At 45.1% G+C, this 25,013-nt stretch overlaps 1 protein-coding gene across 1 annotated transcript in view; it reads right to left on the bottom strand.

Annotated features, from left to right (window-relative positions):
• Positions 1-10,724: 10,724 nt before the first annotated feature.
• The window catches only part of LOC139330528 (uncharacterized), a 62,467-nt gene continuing 48,178 nt past the window's right edge, over positions 10,725-25,013 (bottom strand). Inside the window, exons 4-5 of the mRNA XM_070961485.1 lie at positions 16,984-17,189; positions 10,725-11,722 (exon numbers count right to left, since the gene is read on the bottom strand). Of these exons, the coding sequence (XP_070817586.1) occupies positions 11,503-11,722; positions 16,984-17,189 (426 nt within the window). The 3' untranslated portion in view covers positions 10,725-11,502. The remainder of the gene's footprint in view (positions 11,723-16,983; positions 17,190-25,013) is intronic.

The following is a 25,013-nucleotide window of genomic DNA, read 5'->3' as shown; positions in this document are numbered from 1 at the left end:
TCTGACAAAGTGGTCAAGAATGTAGACACAATTAGTCTTTCAAAGAAATGTCTAGATATCAACGAGGTGGTGCGATGACCTTTAAAACAAAGCGTTAGAAACAGTGGGATCACAGACGTGCGCTGGCTGCTGCCACCACAGTCAAACTCATCTATTCAGGTGTTTTTCATATGTTCTGCTTTGAGGAATAATAAATCTCGGCGCTCTAATCATGCCGCTCGGGGCTGCAATTCTTCCCTTGGATATTAATAACACAGAAAAATATACAAGCGATCTGTTCGCGCACACACAGGCGGCTTTTAGAGACGATGATTGTTAATGCGATGTTCAGAGAGCTTCTTTCCTAATTATCCTGCTGTGGATATATCACGACAGAGATTCTTGCTTTTTCCCCCCTTTTGACGCAGATTCTCTTTAAACTCGTCGAACAGAGCGCGACTGTGATTAACTCTAAAAGGTCATCTAGGAGAGCTTTCAGGAAGCGTGCGGTGAAACCTGGCTGAACGTTTCTAAATGATGTACTCGGAGATGAAGACACTACACCAGTCTTGCCCAGCGACCCCAAAAATACACTTTATGCTTTAATAACCCCTGACAGCGTACAGAAGTCATTTCCAGACCTCCTGGCACATGTACCTGCAGAAAAAACATGCCGTCCTCCAACAATAATACTTCAAGATTCCCTTAAATGAGTCTTAACATGTCTCCGGCTGCACCTTTCGTGACCTACCTCAGACATGAGAGGTTAATCCATGACAGGGTTAAAAACTTATCTGGCCTCTCTGGTCACATAACATCCCAATTACTTTAACAATCTCACAGTGAATGGAGGGAAGAGGGAATGAAAGAGGTGGGAGAGAAGAAAAATACAATAGATAAAAGTCTGTCTCAGAGTAAAAGATAAGTTCTTATCTTAATCTAATGACTCCGCAGCCTTAATTTGTCAGACCTGGGTTGCCTGGAAGGAGGAAAAAAGAGAGTTTCTTGTACACACTGTTAATAAGGGACATCTCTCAAGTCTCGCCGTCTCCAGCCGAGGAGAAAGGATCGTCGGCAGAACATTCGGCGGCGACGGCGAGACGTGCTTCATTCTGTGGATGCAGCTTTTTATTTCTGCTAACAGTTGCTAATTAGCACCTTATCACCCTCCAAGTAGCTCTATACTGCAGAGATGCCAAGCACAGAGTATTTATAACCCGGCTCCAGTGACTGAGGAGATAAACAGCTCAGTGTGGGCCAGCGGCCAGATCAAACATTTTGCTGGTGTTATGAAACTATTTCGCTGCATTATCCGACACGAAACGTGGGATGATAGAGAAAACGACGCCTCTTAGATCAAATTCACGTGAACTCGTGTGAACTGAACGCGCCAGCTGCGAGGCCAGCGGTTACATGCCAGCATTCACACCTTCGTAATGCGTCGATTTGATTTTTGTGTTAGCAGCGTGCTAATGCTACGAGTGCACTCATCTAATGCATGGATGGATCCCTTTGGAATCAGAGCGCTAACCTGGCAGCGTCTGTGACATGCTTTGCTAACGGAGCTACACAGGACCAGACTGACGGATATGACACACGCACACGCACGCACACACACACACACACACACACACACACACACACACACACACACACACACACACACACGCACACACACACACACACACGCACACAAAAAAGCCTCTCGAGCTGCAATTTCTTTGATGAGACAAAGAAAATAGAATGTGAGCGCCGTGTGAGAGCAAATCTCAATAGATTAATTTGAAGTGTTCACTGAATTGTGATTCCTTTTAATTAATGATAGAATTAACTGCTTTGTTAATGCATTCCTGGAGGAAATGAGCTGCTGGCAAATTTTGTAGCGAACAAAAGGAGGACACATCTCTCTTGACATTTATACAAGTCTAAGTTTGCCAGCGTCGGGGCGCAGCAGCTCATGTTGGGTGAAATTCATCTTGAAGGAATGTTTTTTCTGCTCTGTTCAGAGACAACGATTCCACACCGACACTGTGTGTGAAATCAATAAAGGCAGCGCGGCTACAGCTGACGGAGAACTGGTGTTTACATGGAGGCTGAAGGTGAGACATATTTTGGGCTGTTGGTATCGTTTTCAAGCTGCATGCGCGTTGGTGGCTGTAGATTATCAGCTGCCTTCTGTGGTGAAGAAGCTAAAGTCTGAGAGCGTGACGAGCAGTCAGACGACGGGCTCAAAAAAACAAGTCAGTTTCCCCAAAACGTTTTTCGGCTCACTTCCTGGTTCAGCTCTGATCTGATGTCTATTAAGTCCAGCAGGTGTGTGCACAGATCTCCTGTGCAATAAAAGATTATTAGCAATAATAACCCGAACAGAGATCGATAGGCTGCTTTAAAGCTGCCACGTTTTATTCAAAACTGTTTGAATGCGGGAAAGAATAAATATCCATCCATCCATTATCTATACCGCCTATCCCTTTCAGGGTTGCGGGGGGCTGGAGCCTATCCCAGCTACAATGGGCGAGAGGCGGGGTACACCCTGAGCCGGTCGCCAGCCGATTGCAGGGCCACATGCAAGGACAAACAATCATTCACACTCACACTCACACCTATGGACAATTTAGAGTCATCAATTAACCTAATGAGCATGTTTTTGGTCTGTGGGAGGAAGCCGGAGTACCCGGAGAGAACCCACGCATGCACGGGAAGAACATGCAAACTTCACACAGAAAGGCCCCGCCTGACACGGGGATCGAACTGGCAACCTTCTTGCTGTGAGGCACGCGCACTACCTGCTGCACCACCGTGCAGCCCAAGAATAAATATTCAAAATGTAAATGATTAATATAAAAGGCAATGAGCCGTGTGCTGCGCTCCTGCAGGGGGCGCTGTCACTGCGCTTTAAAGGACCAGACTTAGTGGCATCTAGTGGTGAGGTTGCAGATTACATCCAACTGAATGAACCTCGACTCGCACGTGTCGGAGAAACTACGGCAGAAGGCGCTCTGTAGAGCCAGCGTTTGCTTTGTCCTTTCTGGGCTACTGTAGAAACATGGTGGACTGTGAGGACAAGGACCCGCTCAATCTGCAGATATAAAACAATGCTTATTTCCAGGTGATTCTACACTAATGAAAACATACGTATGAATCCTTTTATTCCATTTCTGCCAACAGATCTTAAATCTTAAACACTCTGAGGCAGTGAATCATACATTAGCTGTCATTTGCTCTCATTCGACTTTTTTAAAAGCTCTTTATCCGTCTAAACCGCGGCTTGCACCATCGGACTGTACCATAACCAGCAGGAAGGACGTGAAGAAGAAGAAGAAGTGAGCCCCTCTCCCCATTGACTTCAATTTAAAGGATGCAGCCAGTTTAAAAAAAACACTTTTACAAGCAGAAATGGCTCTTTGGCTTCACACAAACACATTTAGTGTTCAGTAGCTGTGTGAAGAGGGACTGATGTCACACTGAAAGGCTGTTAACCCCCCCTGCCCCCCCCCATCCAAATCTCACTGTTCACTTAACTAAACACCGCCTTTGTAGAAAATGGCTTTAGCCGCTTTCCTGCGTGTCGACGCACCTCTGACATGTGACAGCGCTGACGTTAGCGTTAGCCCATCAGAAAACACCACGAGTTCGAGGCAACGCTGAATACTACACGGACCTTCAGGGACGACGAGTGTCTCCACTTCTGTAGATAAGACTAAGGAGCAGGAGACGTTTGATAACCATACATCCAGAATCTGCCTGGTTCACCTATAGAGGACGTCACAAAAGAGTTTTTCAGAGCTGAACGCTGCATCGACGCCAGGACGCTGTGTACTCCCTGACAACAGCGTGAGGCCGCGCCTGGAGAGGACCGTGCTTCACAACATTTTATTTCTGACAGTGTACTCTGTGATGATTTTGTGTCCAGGACCGGCGATATTGGAAGCGTAATAGAGTGTTGGAGGCTGCAGAGCAGCGGCTTTTAACACACTAAATGACTCCACGGCCACACCTGAACTCCACATAAATCCATCACAAGCAGGAGGAGGTGAACACGGTGCGTTCATCCAGTCACTGCAGACGTTTAATGAACTATCTGGAGTTCAGATATGCATCCTTCAGTCAAAGCTGTGTTCATTCAGTAACAACAGCATGTTCCTCAAGCCTGTCCCGCCGGGGACGGCGCGATAATACATGTCCAAATTAAAAAGACTTAAAACTCATATGAGCTTCTGCTTGGGATTTTAATGAGGGGAAACCATCGCTGGCTCCTCTGGGGACATGCTTTCAAGATGGTTCACCTATCAGGCTAAGAGGAGCACATGTTCACGCAAATGTCACCTTGTGTTGAGCACCCCCACCGACCCTCCCAAAAACAAACAACAGCTGCATATTCTATTGGAGAGCAGGCGACGGGGCGTCCGCACGAGCATAATATCACCGAATGGCCGCTTCCTGCGCAGGCCTGTCGAGCATGATGTACGTAGCGGAGCGGTATCTCCCCCACCAGAGCTCAGATTGTTCAGATATTTTTATTAACATGTCCTCAATCATAAATCACCCCGGGGAAGTGAGGCCGATCCCTCCTCTGTGCGCAGCATCAGATTACAGGTGGGAGACAAAGTTATCGGACACCTTGCCACGTGTCTTGCGTTTAAGCTACAACATTTCTTCCTGCACATAAAGACTTAAATTCAGTTTACATTCACACATTAGAGCAGAATACGATATACATAAGATTATGCAAATGCGTCTGCCGTGTACTGGCCGGGATTGGAGAGCAGGCTTCTATCCTTCATCTGTTTTTATCAAAGCTGGAGACAGACCCGGCCGGACAGGCAGGAAGCACTTCTTGCAGTGTCAGGATTTGATGTCATATCGCTTTAAATAACCTCGGAGGACATCATTTTGGTTATTGTGCATCTTGTGATGTTATCTGCTCAAAGGGGACATATTAATGCATTGTTTAAGCACAATAGCGTGTCCATTTGCATCACAATAAGACTCCACGCTCCTCTTTTTTCCCTTCTTTTTTTTTTGACTCCTCAGCAGGCCAACCAGCCCCACGCCCCCCCACCCCCACCCCACCCCACCCCGACTCGGCCGAGCCGTTCTGCAGCCACACACATTTTCATGTCACACTAACTTGCCAGTGTGCGCAAAACTGTCAGACTCCCTTAAAGGCTCCGGATGCTATGCGTAATTCCTTTAACACAAGGCCACGCAGATATCCTTATCATTGTTGTAATGGCGTGCGCATGCCACCCTGCATCCCGCGAGCTCGCACGAGGCAGCTGGTAATTCCTTTAATTTATTCAGCTCCGGCAGGATCGGGCCAGAGGACCCGGCCGGACACTCGGCAGCCTCCGTCCTTCAGAGGTGATCCCAGGGTCATGTGTGATGCTGTCACAGGCCAGGAAAACATCATTCATGACTTCCTCTCTGCAGCGGAGGAACAAATGTGGGAGCGCTCGGACGCTTGGCGGGAAAGGCCTTCTGGGCTGATCTGTGAAAAGGTTCAGAGCTGACGCATCCAGATCGTCTATTCTCCACTTTCAGCGGCGGCCTGTGTTGACTGAAGCTTTTCTCGCCATCATCAGAGCAGAGATTGCCTTTGTTTGTTTAATATGTGAACACCATCTGTATTTTGTTTAATCCTCCTCAACAGGTAGCCAACTCTAAAGCGGATCCCCTGTCACTCACATCCTAGGACATTTGGCACTCTGACGCGCTGATTCAAATCTGTGTGTTGATGCTTCAAAGCAAATATCTTGTTCACATGTGGTCTGAAGCGCCGCGGGTGCGTTCGACTGGATCTCAGTCGGCGCGGAGCGGGAGATTTATCTCTCCTGATGGATCTGGCCACTCATTACGAGGTGGACTCGTCTAATGAGCTCTGATTTCACAAAGGCCTTGGCTGGAGTTCAATCTAACGCGAGTGTGGGGCTTCAGTAAGTTGGGTTGTGTGAGCGAGCTCGAGGCAAAATTCAGCGTGGAAATGGAAAAATTTGGGTTTGACTGTAACACACTAAACCACAGTGTAGGTTTAACGATGATCTGCTCATTATTAAGACTTCAGTTATGTGCAAACATAATAAACAGCTGTTTATTTCTGCTTGAAAGGCCAATTTCAGACCCTCAGTGCTCTGAGAGGAGCTTTAAGTTCTGACGTTAAATCTGTTTCACATCAACGCTTCTACAACAGGTCTGATGATGGTGTGACAGCACAAACAAAACGTGATCTTCTCTAATCCTAACAAAGTGCTTTTTGCTCCTAAACTTAACCAGAGCAGAACCACAACACTGAAAGCTGAAGCGTTTCAACAGACCTGCGCTGTGCATGAACGCAGTGTCAACATTTATTCTGGTTTTTGAGTATTTAGTGGTTATTTTTCAGTGTTGTACTCAGACGCCTCATCGAAGTATAAAATCCAGTGTGACTGTTTGTAATTTTCACTCTGTTTTAAAGATGCATTAAATTGCTGTGAAGGCAAACTGAACTTCTTTATCGAGTTCACATTAACAGAAACATAATGTGTCTTTTACTGAACGCAGCCACAGAAAATGCAGTGTATTTGTCACTAAAACGAACAGAATTATTTTCATTGTCCATAAATCTGTTGGCTCTTTTTCCAGTTTACCAGTTTGAAAATGGTGGTTTGTGGTGACGAACCCACAGAGAATCACAGTCCGTCTCAGCTCTGCGGAGCATTTTAGCCTCTTTCAGCTCATTGTTTTGGTGCAGCGGCTCAGTTTTAAGACAAAAACGGCACTTAAAGAGTCATTTTTCTCCAGAGTTGTGAGAAGAGCTAAAAGGAGACTGAATACTGGACACAAACATGACTCCAGATGAACGCTGATGTATGCAGGATGAGTAAACAGGCATCTGCTCGCTAACACGTTCTCCATATCAACCACATAAACTGAAGCCAACGTTCGCACCGCTTGTGTTTACAGTGGCTAAAAAAATCAGTGCTCCACATGACTAATCAATTATTGAATCGCTGCGGATTAATCTTCCGTTCACTGACTAATCGTTTCAGTGCCAGTGCTTCCTCGTGCCGTCGCTCTGATGGCCGCTGACGCTGAATGAGAGCAGAACGTGATAACGTGTTGTTGGCGGTGGCGTGTTCATATCGCGGGCAGCTGTAGCTCAGGTGGTAGGCCATTAATCATACGGGTGGAGGCTCCTCCGTGTCCTTGAGCAAGACACCGCACCCCAAATTACTCCAAAGAGTGTTTATGGGGAAAAAATATAAGAACAATGTCGTCACATCTGGCACCTGGAAACATTTAGCTGCTGCTGTCAGGCGGGAAGCTAAAGACGGAGGAGGACGCCATGTCCGCCGGCATTCAGAGGAGCATTTGTCTCGCTGCATCGTCTGGTAACCTTTCGGTCTGCCATTTGTGGCGCTGCCCTGTCGGTGGGTGTAGATGTAAGAGAGCCCACTGGAGGGGTGCCCTCCCCACGCGCCCACCTGCCTCTCTTACCGCAGTCTGCTGTACCATGTGGAGCCCCAGATGTAGCCGGCAGAATAATCCACACTCATACACTCATGAAAGTGTCCATCTGGCCCCACACGCTCACATTAAGCCCCCGGAACCACACAGGCACGGGGACGCCGGGAAGCCTCTACAGTCCTGTTGTTGTGGCATTTAGCAGATACGGCAGAGCGAGATACTTCCTCCATTCTGTCCACAGAAAGGCCGAGCCGAGGCGGCGCACAGCTGAGAGTCACTTGGCTGTGACCGGGAGGTGAGGCGGAGACGGGCCGAGCGGGATAAGCCTGCAGAAGTCACCGTTAGCAGAGCAGAGCGGATCCTCGGTGAGGAGGATCTTTTTACATTAGCTGCGCCTCGGGCACATGCAGATAACAGCAAAGCTCCCGCCTGGCAGGGGAGGCGCCGACATTACAGCCCTGCATCACAGCTGGCAATGTTTATCCAATCAAAATAAAAGACTTCTTTTTTATTTCCAGGTTTTCTGTTCAGATCTGAAAAATATCTAATGTCTCTTCCTTCGACTGGATGCAGATAGTCCAGAAAATGATTCACTGTGAACATCAGTTTTGTTTGTTTCGGTGCACTAATTGTAACTGTTTACAGTAAAACACAATCAGTTCATGTATGTGAGTCTCCTCTGGATCACACTCTCATAGCAGCATGTATTTACAGTATTTACAGAGGATGTCGTGTATTAAAGGGAAGTGCTGTAAACTGTTGTCCATGTGTTCTGAGGCTCTGAAGGTTGATGTAATCAGAGTAGTTCAGGTGACGCTATCAGCACTTTGGTTTGTAGACTACAGGTCAATAACACAAAGCCTGCAGAACAAACCGCACAAACACGAGCTTTACCGAGCAGGGACCAAACAAAGGATGCTGCTCCTGGTTGCATGATGGGAAATGTGCGTGCTTTTGGACTCACGTTACAAACCAAACATCAGGATGGTCCTTTTTGAGAAGTGCAATGTGAAATGCTGGAGCGACCCTCAAAATCTGATCCGGATGAGGATTAGGATCACGTCTGCTGGTCCTGCATGCTCACACACACACACACACAGACCCTGATTAGTAATGAACAAATAAACCCAATATATTAAGTTAAGAGCTCTCAGCCATTAATGTTAGAATGAACATGTGATCACGACTTCCAAGAGTGACGGTCAAAAGCATGACATCATTTCCCTTCAGTCGTGCTTAAAGGACGAGGCTGGTGGCGTTCTCCATTTCAATATTATTTATTATTAAATGACATGAAAAAGAGATTTAATCACATGAGAGTAAAATTACTGAACATTTATTCATTATAAATTCAAAGTGCATGTTTGTGAGCTGTTTTTAAAGGTTTATGAGAAGTCTGTATGTAACCGAAGACGAGTTGATTTTCAGACCAGAGACTGAACAGAGCATGAGGAGAGGTAACATGTTAAGTGAAAAAACACAGATTGAATACTTAATAGATGAAACTGAGAACACTCAGTTTAAAATGCACTTGGTATAAAAATTCATATATGGCGCCTTCCAGAGAGGTCTCAGCTGAGAGAATAAAGGATGAGGACACTCTGTCAGGCTTGGTCTCTGCTCCTGATGCTGCTCGGCTCAGTTAACCTGCTGCCAGTTCAAACTATTCCAGCCAAATAAATCCCACACCTGCAGCTCAGGTGACCTAAGCAGGACGTAAAGAGGAATGTAAAAACACTCAACACTTTCTGACTCGAGGACTGTTCAGAGGGATGAAGCTGTGTGCAGAGTTCAGGACTGTACCAACATATCTGAAGCTTTCAGCAGTTCCAACAGCTTGGCTGCCGCGTCCGACGGGCTCGGCTGTGAAATCGGATGCTTGGCACGAGCGATCGTGTCTTTAGTCTTATCAAAGCTGATCTCCAAGTTGCTGCTTTTGCACCGAGCCTGAGGAGTGTGTGTGTTTTTGGGCCAAATTCTGAGTCTCAGAGGAAGTTAGATGACCAGCGAGAAGTCTTCATGAAGACAGGAAGTCAGTCACTCAGCACACTTAACGATGGAGAGTTTGCATGATTTAGGGAGTGTGCATGTGCTCTAATCTGGAATAACCTTGTAAAGAGTCCTTTTAGCTGTAGGGGTCAGGCTTTAAGGACATGTGCCTTCAGTGCATCTGGACCTGAGACACTTTGCTCATTAGCAAACGACTGACTGTTACTGACGCAGCATCCCTCCTCCTCTCCGGCTCTTTCATGTTACCTTGTGCTGCGCTGGTGACGGGCTTCACTCGTACCTTCTGCTTGAGGAAAAGGTGAATAACACTGTGGTCCCACTTCCCAAAGGACGGCCTGCAAACAGCCTTACAGGCATCTGCGATGTTCCCAAAGCAAAGATCAAGAGCCGCTAAAGCGAGTGGGACAGTCTGCATACTGCTGCAGGGATTGTAAATACTCAGATAAATCACACGTTTTAAAGCCTCCCAGAATAAAAACAGGTTGATCTGCAGAGTGAAACTCTCTGCTGCAGCGCTGTTATTTGGATCAGGCACCAAAGAGAGAATAGGAGTGATTTGTCCAAACTGAGGAGACGACAGAGTTCAGATTTGTTTTCCTCAGTTATTGTCTGTGTTCATTCCTCTTAGATCTGGACTTGTGTGATCTTTGAGCCACAGCTCAGGTACGACTCTGCCTGAATTCCCTGGCCGTGACTTCATCCAGATGCATGCAGAGCGCACGCTGGATGGCGTGATGACAGGTGAAGGGAATCAGCAGCTGTGTGTCTCACACCTCCTCTGCAGCATCGTTTCTTCCCTCTCTTTGGCCGTCTTACGGATCTTAATTCAGCGCAGTCCCTCCGGTAAACTCAGGGAACATCAGCGGCGTGCGAGCGAACAGAAAACAGGTGTTCACGTGTGTCGACCAGGAAGTCGTGCTAACTGGTCCAAGAAGAGTTTCCAGGCAGCAGGAACGCCATAAGGCAGAGAGTGATTCACTGTGATTCTGTGTTAGGTCGCTGCCGTTCATCCACATAAAACAAGGACCACAAACTCAAACAAACGGCGGGTGAGCGCAGGGTCAACGGCACAACCGTCCCTCAAAACAGCATCTTTGCATGATTCGTTCAGAGGAGGAAGAATCTAGAATACTGCCAGCCAGTTTGGGAATGTGTAGCACAAGCCAGTCTTTGTGCTAAGCTAAGCTAACTAGCTTCTGGCTGTACATGGACAGGACAGACATGCGAGTACTGTCATTGACTTGCAGATGAGCATATTTCCTGAAATTTGGCTTGAGCCATACCTTCACCGTACCTCCGCCATGTGCAGCTCCACCTGAAAACCATTAGTGAATGTCTTATGGGTCCAATATGGATGCTGTGTCTGCTGCACCGTAGAAATGTGCAGTGCGGTGCTTCATCCCCTTCAAATCACACAGCAGACGCTAATTCAATGCTGTTATATATAAGAACATAATCCGCAGACGATATGACGGTAATATAACACGAGGGCTACTTGTTAGCTCTTCTTCTATCTGTATGATAATGGTTTGTGTTTTAAGAGCAACAGCAGCAGCGTCTCACTGGGAAGCTTTCCTCTCATTGCTGAAGCAGCAGCGGGACAGACGCCGCTCTCGCCCCCGTCATCGTCACCACTTCACAGGCTATTCAATTAGCAGAAGAAGCATGGGAGATGGAGCCATAATGGAGCTGATGAGATGCACAAGGACAGGTGACACTAATCAGAGCGGCGCCCCATTGTCTCTGTGTGGACATCATTATGGAAGGAGAGTGATTTCAGGCTTCTTTTCTCTCTGAGCCTCAACACGCTCATGCCAGCTCCGTGCATCCTCTTCCTTAGGATCAATTTGCAATATGTGGAATATATCTGCTGAGTACAGTCAGTGTGCGGGTTTGACGTGGAGGAAAACAGGAATATTCGACACCTCGAAAAAAGGTTTTAAAGTGCAAGATCTCGTAAACGCCACGCTGATAAACTGATGTGATCTCCCGAATGGCTGTGAGACACATCTAATACCCAAAGGATTTACTCTCACCACCAGTTCTGTAAACTCTTCTGTTGGTGGTTCAGAAAAGGCTGAGACATCCGCTCTTCAACACATCCACCTTCCTCTGGTCCACTCGACCGGGCGAGGATGCTGACGAGGTGCAATCCCCCGCTGAAGCGGCCTCGGAGCGATCCCGGCGGCCCGGACTCGTCCCGTCCACCTCAAAGCCTCTGGGCCGGACCGTGAAGGAGCTCTGCTCGGCCTGCCGGTAGCGACTGCTGATGTAGCTGGACAAAAGCCTGAGGAAACACCACAAAGGACAGGTTCAGGGACTCAGCGTCTCACTGCTTCATCCCACATATTCCTGTCAAGGAAGTCCAATTAGGTACATTCACACTTTGACTAATCCCAAATAACGTTGTTAGTATAATAACATAATCCTAATCTCATTATTAAGTCCCTCTCCTCTTCAGAAACTCCTGCTGGATGCAGGCGTGACCACACATCTGACGCATGGATAAGAACCGACAAAAATGCAGTAAAATTACACATTTTATTCCAACTGGTTTCCTTAAAAAACGGCGAGTCGTTTCCTTTGCCTGGGTACGTTTGGATGGAAACATAATTTCTGTCTAAATTAAGCGGTTTGGTTTTCTAATGGAGGACACATGACTGTCCAACAGCAGAGACGCCGTAGAGAGGAGGTGAACGTGGACGGTCGGGCAGGTCGAGCTCGAGGGTCCAGAGGACGGCGTGTCAACGTCACGCTTTGCCTCGTTCAGGTGTTTAAAGTATACACGTATGAAGGTGCAGCACCAGCAGGGGGCGATAATAGCTGAATGTCGTGTAAACAGTGACAAAGCCCACCTGTGGACAGGTGGAGGTGGATGAACAGATCGAACACGGGAGGCCGGGGTTTGTTTCCTGTGTGGAACCAAATATCAAGCTTTATTTTGAAAGTTTAACCAGATGTTACATATTTACGAACGCTACCTTGACCTCGGTGGCCCAGCGGTTGTGTTACACGCTTTAGTGTGAGACCGGGTTCAAGAGCTATACCTGTAAACAGAACTAGTATCAGGCCCTTTGAGGCTTCTGGCACTTTGATTAAAGCTGCTCTATATTTCATATTAACAAAGGAAGAAATGATTAAGTGGAACGTGAAGGTGTCGCTTACACTGATGAGCCCACAGGGAAATATCTCCAGACTCCCGCCGGTCTGAGTGTTTCTGCCAGTGTGAATTAGCTGCACATGAACGTACACCTCGGCCGGGGGTGTTACTGTATGGTGATTGGCTCAGTGGTTACAGGTACCTCCACCTGGTCTAAATATGTAAACACTCCGGCCGCAAACAAACAGAAAGCAAAAGATAAAACTGATCAAGACAGAAGGGCCAGTGTTGGACTTTGAGCTGCTACCAAACAGGAAGAACATGCATGTTTCAGTCTTGTGCAGAAGACAAACTGTCATATGATCCTCCATGTTGGTGCATACTAACCACCACAGCAATGAATTAGACATCATGAGGTGACTGATGTACGAGCTAATCAGGATAGCCTGACTCTGAGGTGGCTGGACGGCCTCGTACCGTATCATTTCCTGCAATCAGCAGCCACTTAATATCAAGACGTACACCTTCCAGGACTGCCTGGCGACCTGATGGAGGACCTGAGGCATCGGCACAGGCGCTCATTATTTCCTCCTGTACGTTACCACAGCAGCTAATAATGCATTTTAATTCAGCGCCTCATGTTTTCAGAAACCGTTCGGTGCAAAGTAATCCAGCGGACAGCGAACAGAAAGTCCCTGAGCCTGCAGATGGACTGAGCGCATAACCCCGGTCCACACAGCAATTGGCTGCTGAGGCAAATCGATGCCTCAGATCAGAATTGAAGCATTCTGCTTGTTTACAACATCTATCATTTGTTCTTATCAAGTGTGGTCAGAGCAATTTTCCCTCCCTTAATATAGGTTTGATGGGACAAAGAAAAGCTCAATTCTCAGAGAATTGGAAAACACATTTCTTGTGCTTTGTGGTAACTAAACTGTCAACAGATAAGAGAGTCCATAGCATCAACTCCTGGGTAATTCATCTCGCAATTGTGCTGCTGTGTTTTCCTTTGGAACATCTTGTAAATATGGTTTGAGGCCTTTGCTCAAATGTCACAGCGCATGCTTCGTCCGAACGCTCACAAAGGAAAATGTAAAGCAGAATGCAAATGCTCTCTCTGGGCCCGGATCCTCTTAACTTGTGTGTGGTTTCTGCTTGGAAAAGAAGCCCGTTTGTACCCTTGTGCATGCCTGTATCTGCAAAAGGGCGATGAGCTAGCCGTCCTCGGGCAGATCTGCAAACTGCTGTAGACAGTAGCGTGAGGTGAGAGAGCAGCGTAGGCCACTTTGTATCATGTCAGCACTGGCGGTTAGACGCCATCTCCACAGTGTCCCTTGTCACCAATCACATCCTTTTAAACCACCCAGGGAGCTCGACACCCCCCTCACACACACACGCACGCACACACACACACACACACACACACACACACACACACACACACACACACACACACACACACACACACACACACACACACACACACACTCCCTTATCTGTCAATGCTGCTTAAATAATGTAATTAATGACTTAATTAACATTTCCATAATCTATTTTAATAAATCTAACACGGCATAATGAGAGTTTCTAACCTCCAGGCAATGGCATATAAAAATTCACGGCGCAGAGCTGCGTGGTCAGGGCGCCGTCTCAGCGCCCCGACTCTCAGCGTGACAGTAAAGGAAAGAGAGGCTGCATATTGTGTGACAGCCCTCTGAAAGGCAGTTCAAGCCTGACAAATGTCATGTGACTTGGTGAATGTGTCCAATAACAGACCTGCAGCACGGGGAGGAGGACAAAAGGGCTGATTTTGGAGGTTCAAACTGTTGCAAGACTGATGAGGAACAAATGACACGAGTCAGCGCGTCTCCTTTTACATTCATTAGTAGCTTTTAGCTCTTGAACCCAGCGCTGCTCTCTGCTCTTTTCCTGCTTCCTCTGATCCAAAAATGTCTTTGGCTTGATGTTCCTACAGGTCACGAGTTAATACTTTTAAAAGTTATTTTCCAAAACATCTGCACGCTGTAGTTTTTACTCAAACAGGATGAAATAGTGCATTTATTGGGGACTACTTGCAGCGGCGGATTCATCCACGCTTGGTGCTGGAGTGAGTGTGTGTGTGGCTGACTCAGAACAAACCGCAGTGTGTGTGTTCCTGGTAATGAAGGAACATGTCAGCCGGCGCAACAGTGAGGCTCACTGATGTGTTTTTAATAGTTTTCGGACAACAATGGAGCTCTGTGGCTCAGAGGAAGAGGCTGTATCAGGTTCTGGCCACACAGACAAAACCTATTGGTAGGACCAATTTATTGTTGGTTTTGGCCTTTTTATGGGATTCGTTGACAGTAAGAAAAGGTAGAATATTGGTAATTTTATTCTTTAAAGGAACAGAGAGTAAAAAGCTTCTTCAACCAACAGATTTATTTAAATTTATGCAGAACTGGCCTTTAACACTTATTTTTTTAAACTATTTATTTATTGAATTTTTCTCAAACACATGAAAAAACAGAACTGAGAAGCAACATCAGAGGGGGCAATGGGGGGTGGGATATATTTGAGGAAATAAAGACAAAATTTAGCACATTAGTACTTGGAAATGAAACGATACATGTCTACACAGATGTATGTGTGCATATCTGAAATAAGTGAAGGCTTGAAGCTGACAGCAGGTGACACACTGGGAGGGCAGCAAAATGCTCCGCCCCCCCACCTTTAACCAGCATTACTGCATGTCACCATTTCACCAAGAGCCGGTGTAAATGAACACATGAGCAGACGACACAGGAAAAGGTAATTCTGAACTGCTTCCTTGTTTATCTTTCCTCGTTCGTGTTGCAAAGACTAGCAGAGCATGTGGTGGGCGAGAGACGAGGGGGGTGCTCCTCACAAGGACCTCCACCCTCGGGGTGAAGAGTGACTGAGATGCACCCTGACAGGGGGCAGCAGGAGGCTGGCACATCCCAGGCAGCACAAGCACCATGGGGCACGGGTCTCTGAGGCCCACCAATCCTAATAAGGGCACCCACCAACCTTCCTGTTGTACCAGTAATAATGTGAGCAGCAGCTGACAGAGACGCTGTCTGCAGAGGGACACCTCCAGTGTCACAGAGTGCACGCTCAGCAGACAGACAGTGGACGTTCGGGACATGATGACGGTCTCTGTTTGCAGTAACATAAAGTACCTGCAGTCTGAGGAACAACTGCACTGAATCCATTTAAGATTCGAGCTTTGAAGCCTCAAAACAGCAGAAACATGTGACGATAAGCTATCGAATGATTCACGGGCATTAACAAAGTGTTAGCATTTTAACAGCATAACTGCTCGCATGACAACATATCTGAACGTCTTTCAAGTCAAACAATGAAAAAATACCTGGAGCCCGGATCTGCCAAGAATGCAGCTCGTCTGAAGCTGCTGAATGTGTTGTAAACAAACCAATTTCCTGTCATAAAATTACAGCTCATTACTAGCGTGGATAAGGGCTTCAACAACATAATGATGCAGAAGCACATTACCAGTGCAACCACATTTATTAATTACCACTTCACTCGCCACATTCCTCGCGAACGCGGTTAATGGGGAAAAAAGTTACGAGCCTTGTTGACTTAATTACAAACAGCTTCTCTTATTTTAGTTAAGACAAATAACGGAGGAAGGACAGATGCAGAACACAAAGTTTCAATTCTGCAACTGGCACGAAAAGCAGTTCAGGGCGACTGGAGGGTTACATCACTTCTACAGTGAATTGTATTCAGCAGTTTGTCTGAATCCCAGCATTCAGTTGATTGAGGTCAGTCAGTGAAGTCACATTAAAACACGATTTCATTTTCAAACATTCAGACTATGATTCTGTTTTTTTCTAAGTAATCAAGTGAGTATTTTTTTTAATTTACAGCCTGATTGAATTACTGCTTTAGGCAATTACAGATTACATAAGATGTATTTGTAATCTGATTACAGTATCGGCCATATGTTGCTTTCTAATCACAGAGTAGATATTGTTTATGCCAGAGTCTAATGCATTATTTACAAGCTAGATGTTGATAAAAACAGACTGTTCATTTACTAATGGTTTACAGTACCGCAGGCATCATTCCAATTAGCAATATCAAAATGGGAATGAAGACTAAGTGAAAACAAGAGAGGTGGGGGTGGGGGTGGGGGTGTGGGGGGGTCGGGGCTGGGGGTCAGACAGCAGCGTGTTTTCAGAGATGATTATTTGGTTGACTCAGACACTCACCGCTCTTGAAACTCACATAAAAATGAGACATTACTTGAAAATACTGGCAGATGAAAACAGATCTAAGACCAGAAAACAACCAGAGAGGAGAGACCATCACCATCATCACTTCAATCATTAATATTCTGACTGTTCGGCATCTTCAGACCGAGGGCGCTTTAAATCTAAAAAGTAGAGATACGAGAGTTTAAAAAAGAAAACACTCACTTGATCAGCAGGATCTCTGTCAGCAGCCCAAAAGAGATTGCAGCCAGTTTAAAGGTGCTGTGAGGAGGAGGGTTGGTGAAGGCGGTCATCATGCAGTGAACAACATAAGGCACCAGACCGAGAAAGAAAACCACGGCGATCACCACAAGCCACGTCTGCCACTGGACGCTCACCGACCGCCATGGAGAGCTCCTCTGGAGCTGATACTGGACGAGAGGAAGAAGAAAGCAGGACTCATGATATCACTGTGAAAGCACTGTCTGATCACACTCACCACGATGGTTCCAGCTGTAAACACATGCAGTAAGAGAAAGGCTGCTAGCAGTGCTGGCTCACTGTCAACAACTATGGGATGGACTGTTAAGAAGTCTTGTACAGACATGTGTGCCCCTTTTAGGATGCTGAATTCTGGATTAGGACCAGAACCTGCAAAACTAATGACATTCCCATTCCCTAACTTAAATCTGTTTAGTGCTAATTTTAGCACGCTAACATGCTAAATAAACCCAGCAACCTTTACCTATCAAATGCACATTTTAACAGCGTCACTGTTAGCATGTTAGCTTGTTAGCATACTAATATTATGATTTAGCTCATCTCAATGCTGCTGGCACAGCTGTAGATTCTTAATCCCGCCTACAAATCTCTGATTGGTCAACCGTGTCTCCAACCAGCTGACCTGTTTGAACCGGTGGACACATAAATGTGAGCAGTGCTTTAAAAGTCTGGAACCATGACTACAGCAATGTCTAGATTTCAGTCATTAAATCATTTCCTGCTTGTCTGAGGCGACATTTAAGATCCTGAGCAGTGGCTGTATGCTGACACAAACTCCTGTAGAGGCCGTTCAGGTGAGTTTCTGGCTTAAAACAACCAATTAAAGCTCAATAATGCAACCTCACACCTGCTCTGCACATGCAGTACTTTTCACCTCTGCCTTGGCACTTTAAAATCAGGATAAAGCACTTAAACAGATAAAGAGGAATGAAAAAACAACAACACTATTAGCACTCACACAGGCACACATAAACACTGAAGGATGCATGCAGTCATCAAGCTAACATGCACACACTTCCGTAAATCCTTGCCCTTGCTCTGAAGTAAAGCTGAACAATGAAGTGAAATATCATCAAAAAATGGCCAAATGCAAAGTCCAAAGTGCTGGAGCTGTAGGTAAAAAGGTAAAATGTGTCCTGAATGAAGCAGCGTGCTGCTGCAGAGACGCCCCGGCCTGCACATCATCTCCACATATAAAGAAACATGCTTGTTTGTCACAGACCACATCCTCATTTTTAGATTTATTTCAGTGAAAATTAGAAATGACCAATCCCACTAAAGTGACTCATATCATAATAGGATTTTTTTTTTTTTTTTGGTACGTCGCTCAGCTGTGCTCTGGAGACAAACCAAACCACTTGAACCGCGTTTGATTAGTGTCTGGAATTCATCTGCAAATGCACACTTGCCTTGTCCTCTTTCATGGCTGCTATTCATTAATTAGATTCTTTGTGCAACTGAGCTATCCTCAATGTTTAAGGTTACATCAGGCCCCAGTAAGTGGCTGCCTGATAACAGAATGCATCCATCTTCATTACTCAGCCCTTTCTGTCTGGGCTTGCTCCTCCACAAGTGAGCTATGTCAGTAGGTTCTAAGGAGCTGATGCATTTCATTGCATTCAGATCCTGAACTTTTGCCTCCTTTGATTTTAGTCACTCTGATTAAATTACTGGCTTGTGGTTTCCACTCATATCAGGTTCTTTTGTGGTGATTTTTCCTTCTCAAGGTGGAGCAGCGGTGCGGCCAAATGAAACTCAAACAGCTTTTTGTGTTTTTAGATTACAAACTCTCTTTCCGAGGATTGTCAGAAAAACATTACGGCCGAGTAATTTGTAAATCCTGAGTTAATGTCACATTCCATCCTGTCCTGCTGGATCAATGGGTTTGAGCCACTGTAGTCAGTAAAAGAGCTCCTTTTATAAGTGAATCTGGTCTCACATTCACTTTAAACATTCTGCCTGATGTCTAACATCGGTCTCGACAAGCCAAAGCTGTAGATCAGGTTCACAGTCAGGTCATTACATTTAAAAAACCCATTTCGATTCATCTGGAACACGGCAAACGCATGTAATAATTCAGAATTGATTAAACTTGAAATTAGATTTCTATCAAATTAATTATTGAATTGATCATACATAAATCAACAGCTAATGAATTCATACAGCTTTGTGCACTTGGTTTCAGAGTGTAAACTGGTTTTCCTCAGCTGGTACAAAAGCTGAGAGACAGAAGAAGAAACCGTAAGCTTGTTCCATCCTTTCTGCCAAAGAAAGCCCAGACATTCAGATAAATGTCTTCACAAACCAAAACACGTGTTTTCAATCTTAGAGGAAATATGAATAGACTCAACTCCCAAGGTAACAACAGAGCAAATGTGCTGCCACACAGTGCAGCCTTTTTTTTCTTTTGGTTATTTGGGAATGGAAGCTGATAACAGCCATTAAAAATGCTTCTAAATGTGGCGGTCAGTCCTCAAGGTTTGGCCGACTGAAAGCACACTCTGGTGACAATCCTGAAAAGGCACATTTAAATGACACCGTTAGCGTTCCATCCATCAGCAGAGCCTCAGCTTTTAGTCAAGGCCAGCCCGGTCTGAACCAGGCTTAAAGCAGCTCACTGTGTTTACTGTATTCCCTCAGCCAAATTAACTATCTGTGAAGAAGCTGAATAAACTAACCACGAGGAGATGGACCATCACATCCGTCTTGTCTCCACGTGACTCTGCGTGGAATGTAAGCAGGTTTTTAGTATTTTGGAGGCCAGTGGTTCAGAGGAAGAACCCATGATTAAAGACACACTATATGAGGACATGTATCACAGGCCTGCAGACCTTCCTGCCCCTTTTTGGTGAGGAGCACCGTCTCATCAGAAATTACATTTCCTCTGCACCTAATCTTAAATTCAAATAACACGTGCTAATCCAAACACTCGTCTGAGAGGCGAGCTATAACTTAAGAAGTCAACACACAAGGCATTAACCACTGGTTAAAAATCACAGTGTGTTAATTACATCCTGATGTTTTATGACTATGACCTTTAAACACTATACCAATCAATCAATACAAGAGGGAAGCAGCCTATTGGGAATATTTAGATCCACAGATTCTGAAAGTAGGGCACTATTTATCCAAACACAATCATTATTAATAACCGGACAGTCAACCCAAATACATTTTCTGCATATTTTCCACATTACGCCCTCTCCCCCCAGAGGTACAACCACAACACATTGTCCAGCATGGAGATAATTAATTAAGCAGAGCAGTCACATTGGCACAGCAGAGGGGACAAAGGCACAAAACAGTATTTTCACTGAAAAGTCACAGTCAGACATGTTTGACCTGACATTTCTCTGATTCATGATCAAACCCCAACCATAGTAACATGAAGGTTTTAGTGCAATGCTCTTAGACGTAACAAACTGCAACAGAAATGAAGGACTGACACGGTACACCATCGTCAGATCGATGACTGCAGAATTTTAAATTTCATCCTCTTTCTTACTTCTGCTTCGCCGCCACGCTTTGAATTCTAGGACGGCAAGTCTGCCGTTTAGATTTATCACTTGAAATTCAAAGCAATTTTTAAAACAATGTCCTTGATTGCAGACGGAAGTCGACAAGAGCGGACTCATTTTTAGTAAGTGGGCGTCACTTTCGCCATTTAGAATTACAGCTGTTGCTAGCAGATTACATCAGCCGTAACTAGCTAGCTAATCAACGTTAACTCTGTTGAAGTTTAATCTCCTTTCAGCTGACTCCTTTGAAGGTGAGAACCCTGGAAAAAGGATCTGAAACACGTTTTTTTTGATGGTTACATACAGTTAATGAAATCATGCTAACAAAGTGCTGTAATGGGGGTAAAAAAGCCTGCTAGCTAAAGCTAACAAGGCCCAGGCAAAGAGTCACTCAGGATGCGACAGAAAAACATTCAACACAAAGTCAGATTTATGCTTTTGCTTTTGTACTTTCAAATATTTACATGTAGATGCTAACATTAGCCTAAACTCTGCAACAGTATATATTAGATCACAATGTGCTCACCAAAAAGTCCTTCGATAGCAAGGCATGCTAATTTTAGCAACTTTCTTCAGAACAGAAAAACAAATGGTTCAATCCATTCTTCATATCTTTACTTTCATATTGTTTGTTTTGGAAATATGAAAAAATGACATCATCAAGGGCTTAAAGCTTAAAGCCAATCAGCCGTACCCAGCTATGATTGCTATGATTGGACATTAAGTGTTCAGGGAAGCGGTTTAACTTCAACACAACGTGACATCTGCACGTTTCACGATGTTATCAATCGTAGTTTCGCGTCCTACGTGGACGAGTACTGTACGTGTCTTCTGCTAAACGAGTACGCGTACACATCGGCTATAAGCTAAAGCATCTCCCAACCATGTATCTATAGGACTTTAGCATGAGTTCCCGTTGGAGTACAGATATGGATTTGTTTTCCTAAACTCAGTGCGTAGTGACCTTTACCTGGCCGTTATCAGAGCATCCACAAACTTAAGTTAGATCTCCTAATTTCAGTTGTGGCACAAACTAACTGTGCAATGTGAAAACGCCAAGCAGCTCCAGAGCCGGCCTCATGCTGCTTGTGTGCTAACAACAGGGATGAAGTTCTACTTAGCAAGGCCAGACTAGAAAGTCTATTAACTTATTGAGATTAAAAGCCTGATGCCTTCCCTCCCACTCGAACCTCCGTGGCCCCTTCCCCCAGACGGCATCACACCTCCAAAGGAGAAAGGTGATTGATGAGAGCCATCAGGCGGCTTGGAATCTCTCCTCTCATTAGACTCCTTATGCATCGAAGCTGTTTCAACACTGGGAGAGCAGCTCAGGGGGAAGGGAGTGAGGAGGTGTCCATCCTCTGACTTTTTAGAAGATAAGTACTCACACTAAAATATTTACCATGTGCATTAATCTCTGGGAAATTAATTTGCCATTATACTTTCTCTCTGAGGAAAAAGAGTTTTTTTTTTCCACTCCCTATTCTTCATGCTCAGTGAGCTTTCTCTCTTTTGATTCGCTCATGGGACTGCTTGGAAATTAATGTCCCTGAGGGAGCGGTGTTTGGACAGTCAGGGTGGATCCCATCATCGACCACTGAGGCTCTCTTGAGGAGGGTTAGCTGGAGTGGCGGAAAAAGAATGCTGCACATCCCTAAATCAGACACGCTCAATCGTATTAATGCAAATGCAGCACGTTATTACGTAACTAATTGCCAATGGATAGCGGCATTACTATAATGTGCTGCTGATTGTATAAGACAGGTCCATTCTGTTCAGATAAATAACCTCATTGTATGCAAGACAATAACCAAGATAAAGAGTCAGAGTCAATGCCCTCTATGGAAACTATTGAGTTTGCTGCAGCTTATTGTGTTCACTTTTATTTTACACACTTTTTGAGTTTTCACAGCAGCATTTTTGATAAATTAGACCAACAGTATAGTGCACATGAGGAATAATCACAGATAAAAGTATGAAAAGGCAGAAATCTTTCCCTGTAAGTGGTTGCGGCACTGCAATTGACCGTTCGCTTCACTGCTCCACCAAACACAGCTGTCCAATCACAGCAAGTTCTTAGATTTCTCCAAATGTTGAAGTGGAGTGCATGGGGCTGTAGTGAAAGACGTGTATGTAAAGAGTCCGGAGTGTGTTGTGTCTTTTTAGCTTTTTCAAAACCAAAAACACAAGAGCAGAAGTGTAGGAAGTGTACTAACATCTGCGCTAATAAAAGCTAAACCTTAGCGTGTTCAGCTAACTAGCTCAACGGCCACAGGAGTAACCTGTGATGTTGTGACATTAGCAGAGTAAAAAAATGATACAATGTTCACGGTAGTTAACATTATCATTACTATTCTGAAATATTTTCCCTCCCTTGTAGGCTCACACATGCTTTATATCACCGTTATCACTTTTAGCATCATATCCTCTTTCCTCTAACGTAGCGTCGCTCGTCAGCACTGTACCGTGGTTGAATAACAGTGACGGGCTGCTCGCTGGCGGTCTGACATCCAGACAGAAGGCCAGGAGTTAGCATATCTTTAGCTAACCTGATTATTTTGAGGTTTACTCTAAATATACTAATTATTCATGACTAGTAGCTGCTCCCACTGTGTGAGCTCGTCATGGATCATAGTACATACATCAAAGCGTGGGTGACGTAGCTCTCTGCTGCTCCTAATTGAATTTGGGGAATTTTAGTTTTTCCTGAGAAATTAACCGAGTGCTACATTTGCCCCGTCCTCAAAGCCTTTCTTGTAATGGAATTAGAGTGTAAACAACAACAACAACAACAACGCATATATCTCACCTTAGTGTTGCTGATCTTAACTTTTTTCTTCGTCATACTTATAATACTGGGCTAATTAGCCGACATTTCAATAAAAGAACAATGCTGTTCCTTTATGTCTGTGTCTTCTTCATGTATTATCAAGTGGTGCGCATGAAGCCTTTTTCTCCTGGTATCATGTATGTAGCCATAAAAAGCATATTTAACACCTTTTTACAGGGTCTTAAAATTATCCCAGAGGAGACAGTTAATGTTAGCTTAATTAGCTAGCTAGCTCCAGCTAGCTTCCGACGACTGCTGGTATTTCAGCCCTCAAAAGCTGCTGTGTCGAATCGGGAAGCCTTCTTTTGTCTACCTCTGTTTCAAATATTAATGATAATGTCAAGTGGTGAATCTGCCTGTTATCATTGCAAACCGCATTCGCGCCGCCTCAGAATGCAAAGCTTGACTGGTGCACCAACTGAAACTTGGCAGCTGCTCAATTGTGGCTGTGTGAGTCCTTGTGGGAAGTGTAAGACAGTGTGAGAGGATGTGCATGAGAGTATGTGAGCGAGGAAGACAGAGGATGCATTGTGTGAAGCAGTCTGTGTGTCAGAGCGAGAGAGAGAGTTTGTCTGTGAAGGGTGGGGTTTTGGTCATCTGCCATCGGATAAGATATCCTGACAAGGCAATCAGAGAGAAACAAATTCTGCAGCCACACGGGTTCAACTCTCTCGTTCTTCACCCTGATGAGCTTTTGAAAAATGGAGTGCAGTTGAAATTGGTTTTGTATGAGAGGCTTCAGATCTGTCTCTTGTCAGGATTATTGCCACCTGTCTTCATTGGCTGCAAAGGTCTGTTAATTAATCTGCCTCTCCTTCTTAGTGGCCGGAGAGGATGGCGGGAACAGAGCGCCGTCTTCCCTCCTCCACTCCAGAGTCAGTCCAAACAAAAACACATCTGCTTTATGAAAAGGCCACTGTGGTGTTCAGCAACATTCCTAATCAGTATCATTAAAACACTACACCATCCCCTTCCTTTCTAATTTTTTGAGTGAAGCTGTTTAATTGGATATTTAATTTAATTTAGTTAATGAAGGTCCGCGGAAATTTGACTTGAGAGACAGCGATATCTCTGGTAATCAATGATGCTTCAAATAGAGCTCTCCAGAGATCCTCTTCTGACTGCTCACATCCATCTCTAACAGTGAAAGTGTTTAGCTCAGAATATTAATAAATAAAGCTGCAAAAATGACTATTTGCTAATACAGAAATATATGCAATGTGCTCACTGATCCCTGGTAAAAACATGTCAGCTGATATCAGTAAATGTAAGTGGAAGCATGCAGTTAAGAGCACCAGCATGTGATCCAGCATTGATTAATTGGACATGGATAGATTAATATGCCACTGGATACCCATGCCAAGCTCATCAGTGTAAAAGTGTTATTACACAACCATCAGCTGGGATGCTATAAATGAGCCGGAGAGTGGAGAGGGATTTATTTGGCCAGGATGCTGCAAGACCGGAGACAGGAAAAAACAGGAGAGAGCACTCAATGGAGAGCAGATCTCCAACAGGTGTGAGGTGAGTCTGGGGGGTCTGTGGGCGAGGGACAGGGAGTGCAGGGCAGGCTGTGCGTCCGGCGCAGATGTGTGACAGTAGTGTGAACAAAGGGGAGATAATAT

The sequence above is a fragment of the Chaetodon trifascialis genome, chromosome 4 (assembly GCF_039877785.1).
Source record: "Chaetodon trifascialis isolate fChaTrf1 chromosome 4, fChaTrf1.hap1, whole genome shotgun sequence".
Taxonomy (NCBI): domain Eukaryota; kingdom Metazoa; phylum Chordata; class Actinopteri; order Chaetodontiformes; family Chaetodontidae; genus Chaetodon; species Chaetodon trifascialis.
The sequence above is the reverse complement of the archived record's forward strand: the minus strand, read 5'-3'. Positions and strand labels throughout refer to the sequence as shown.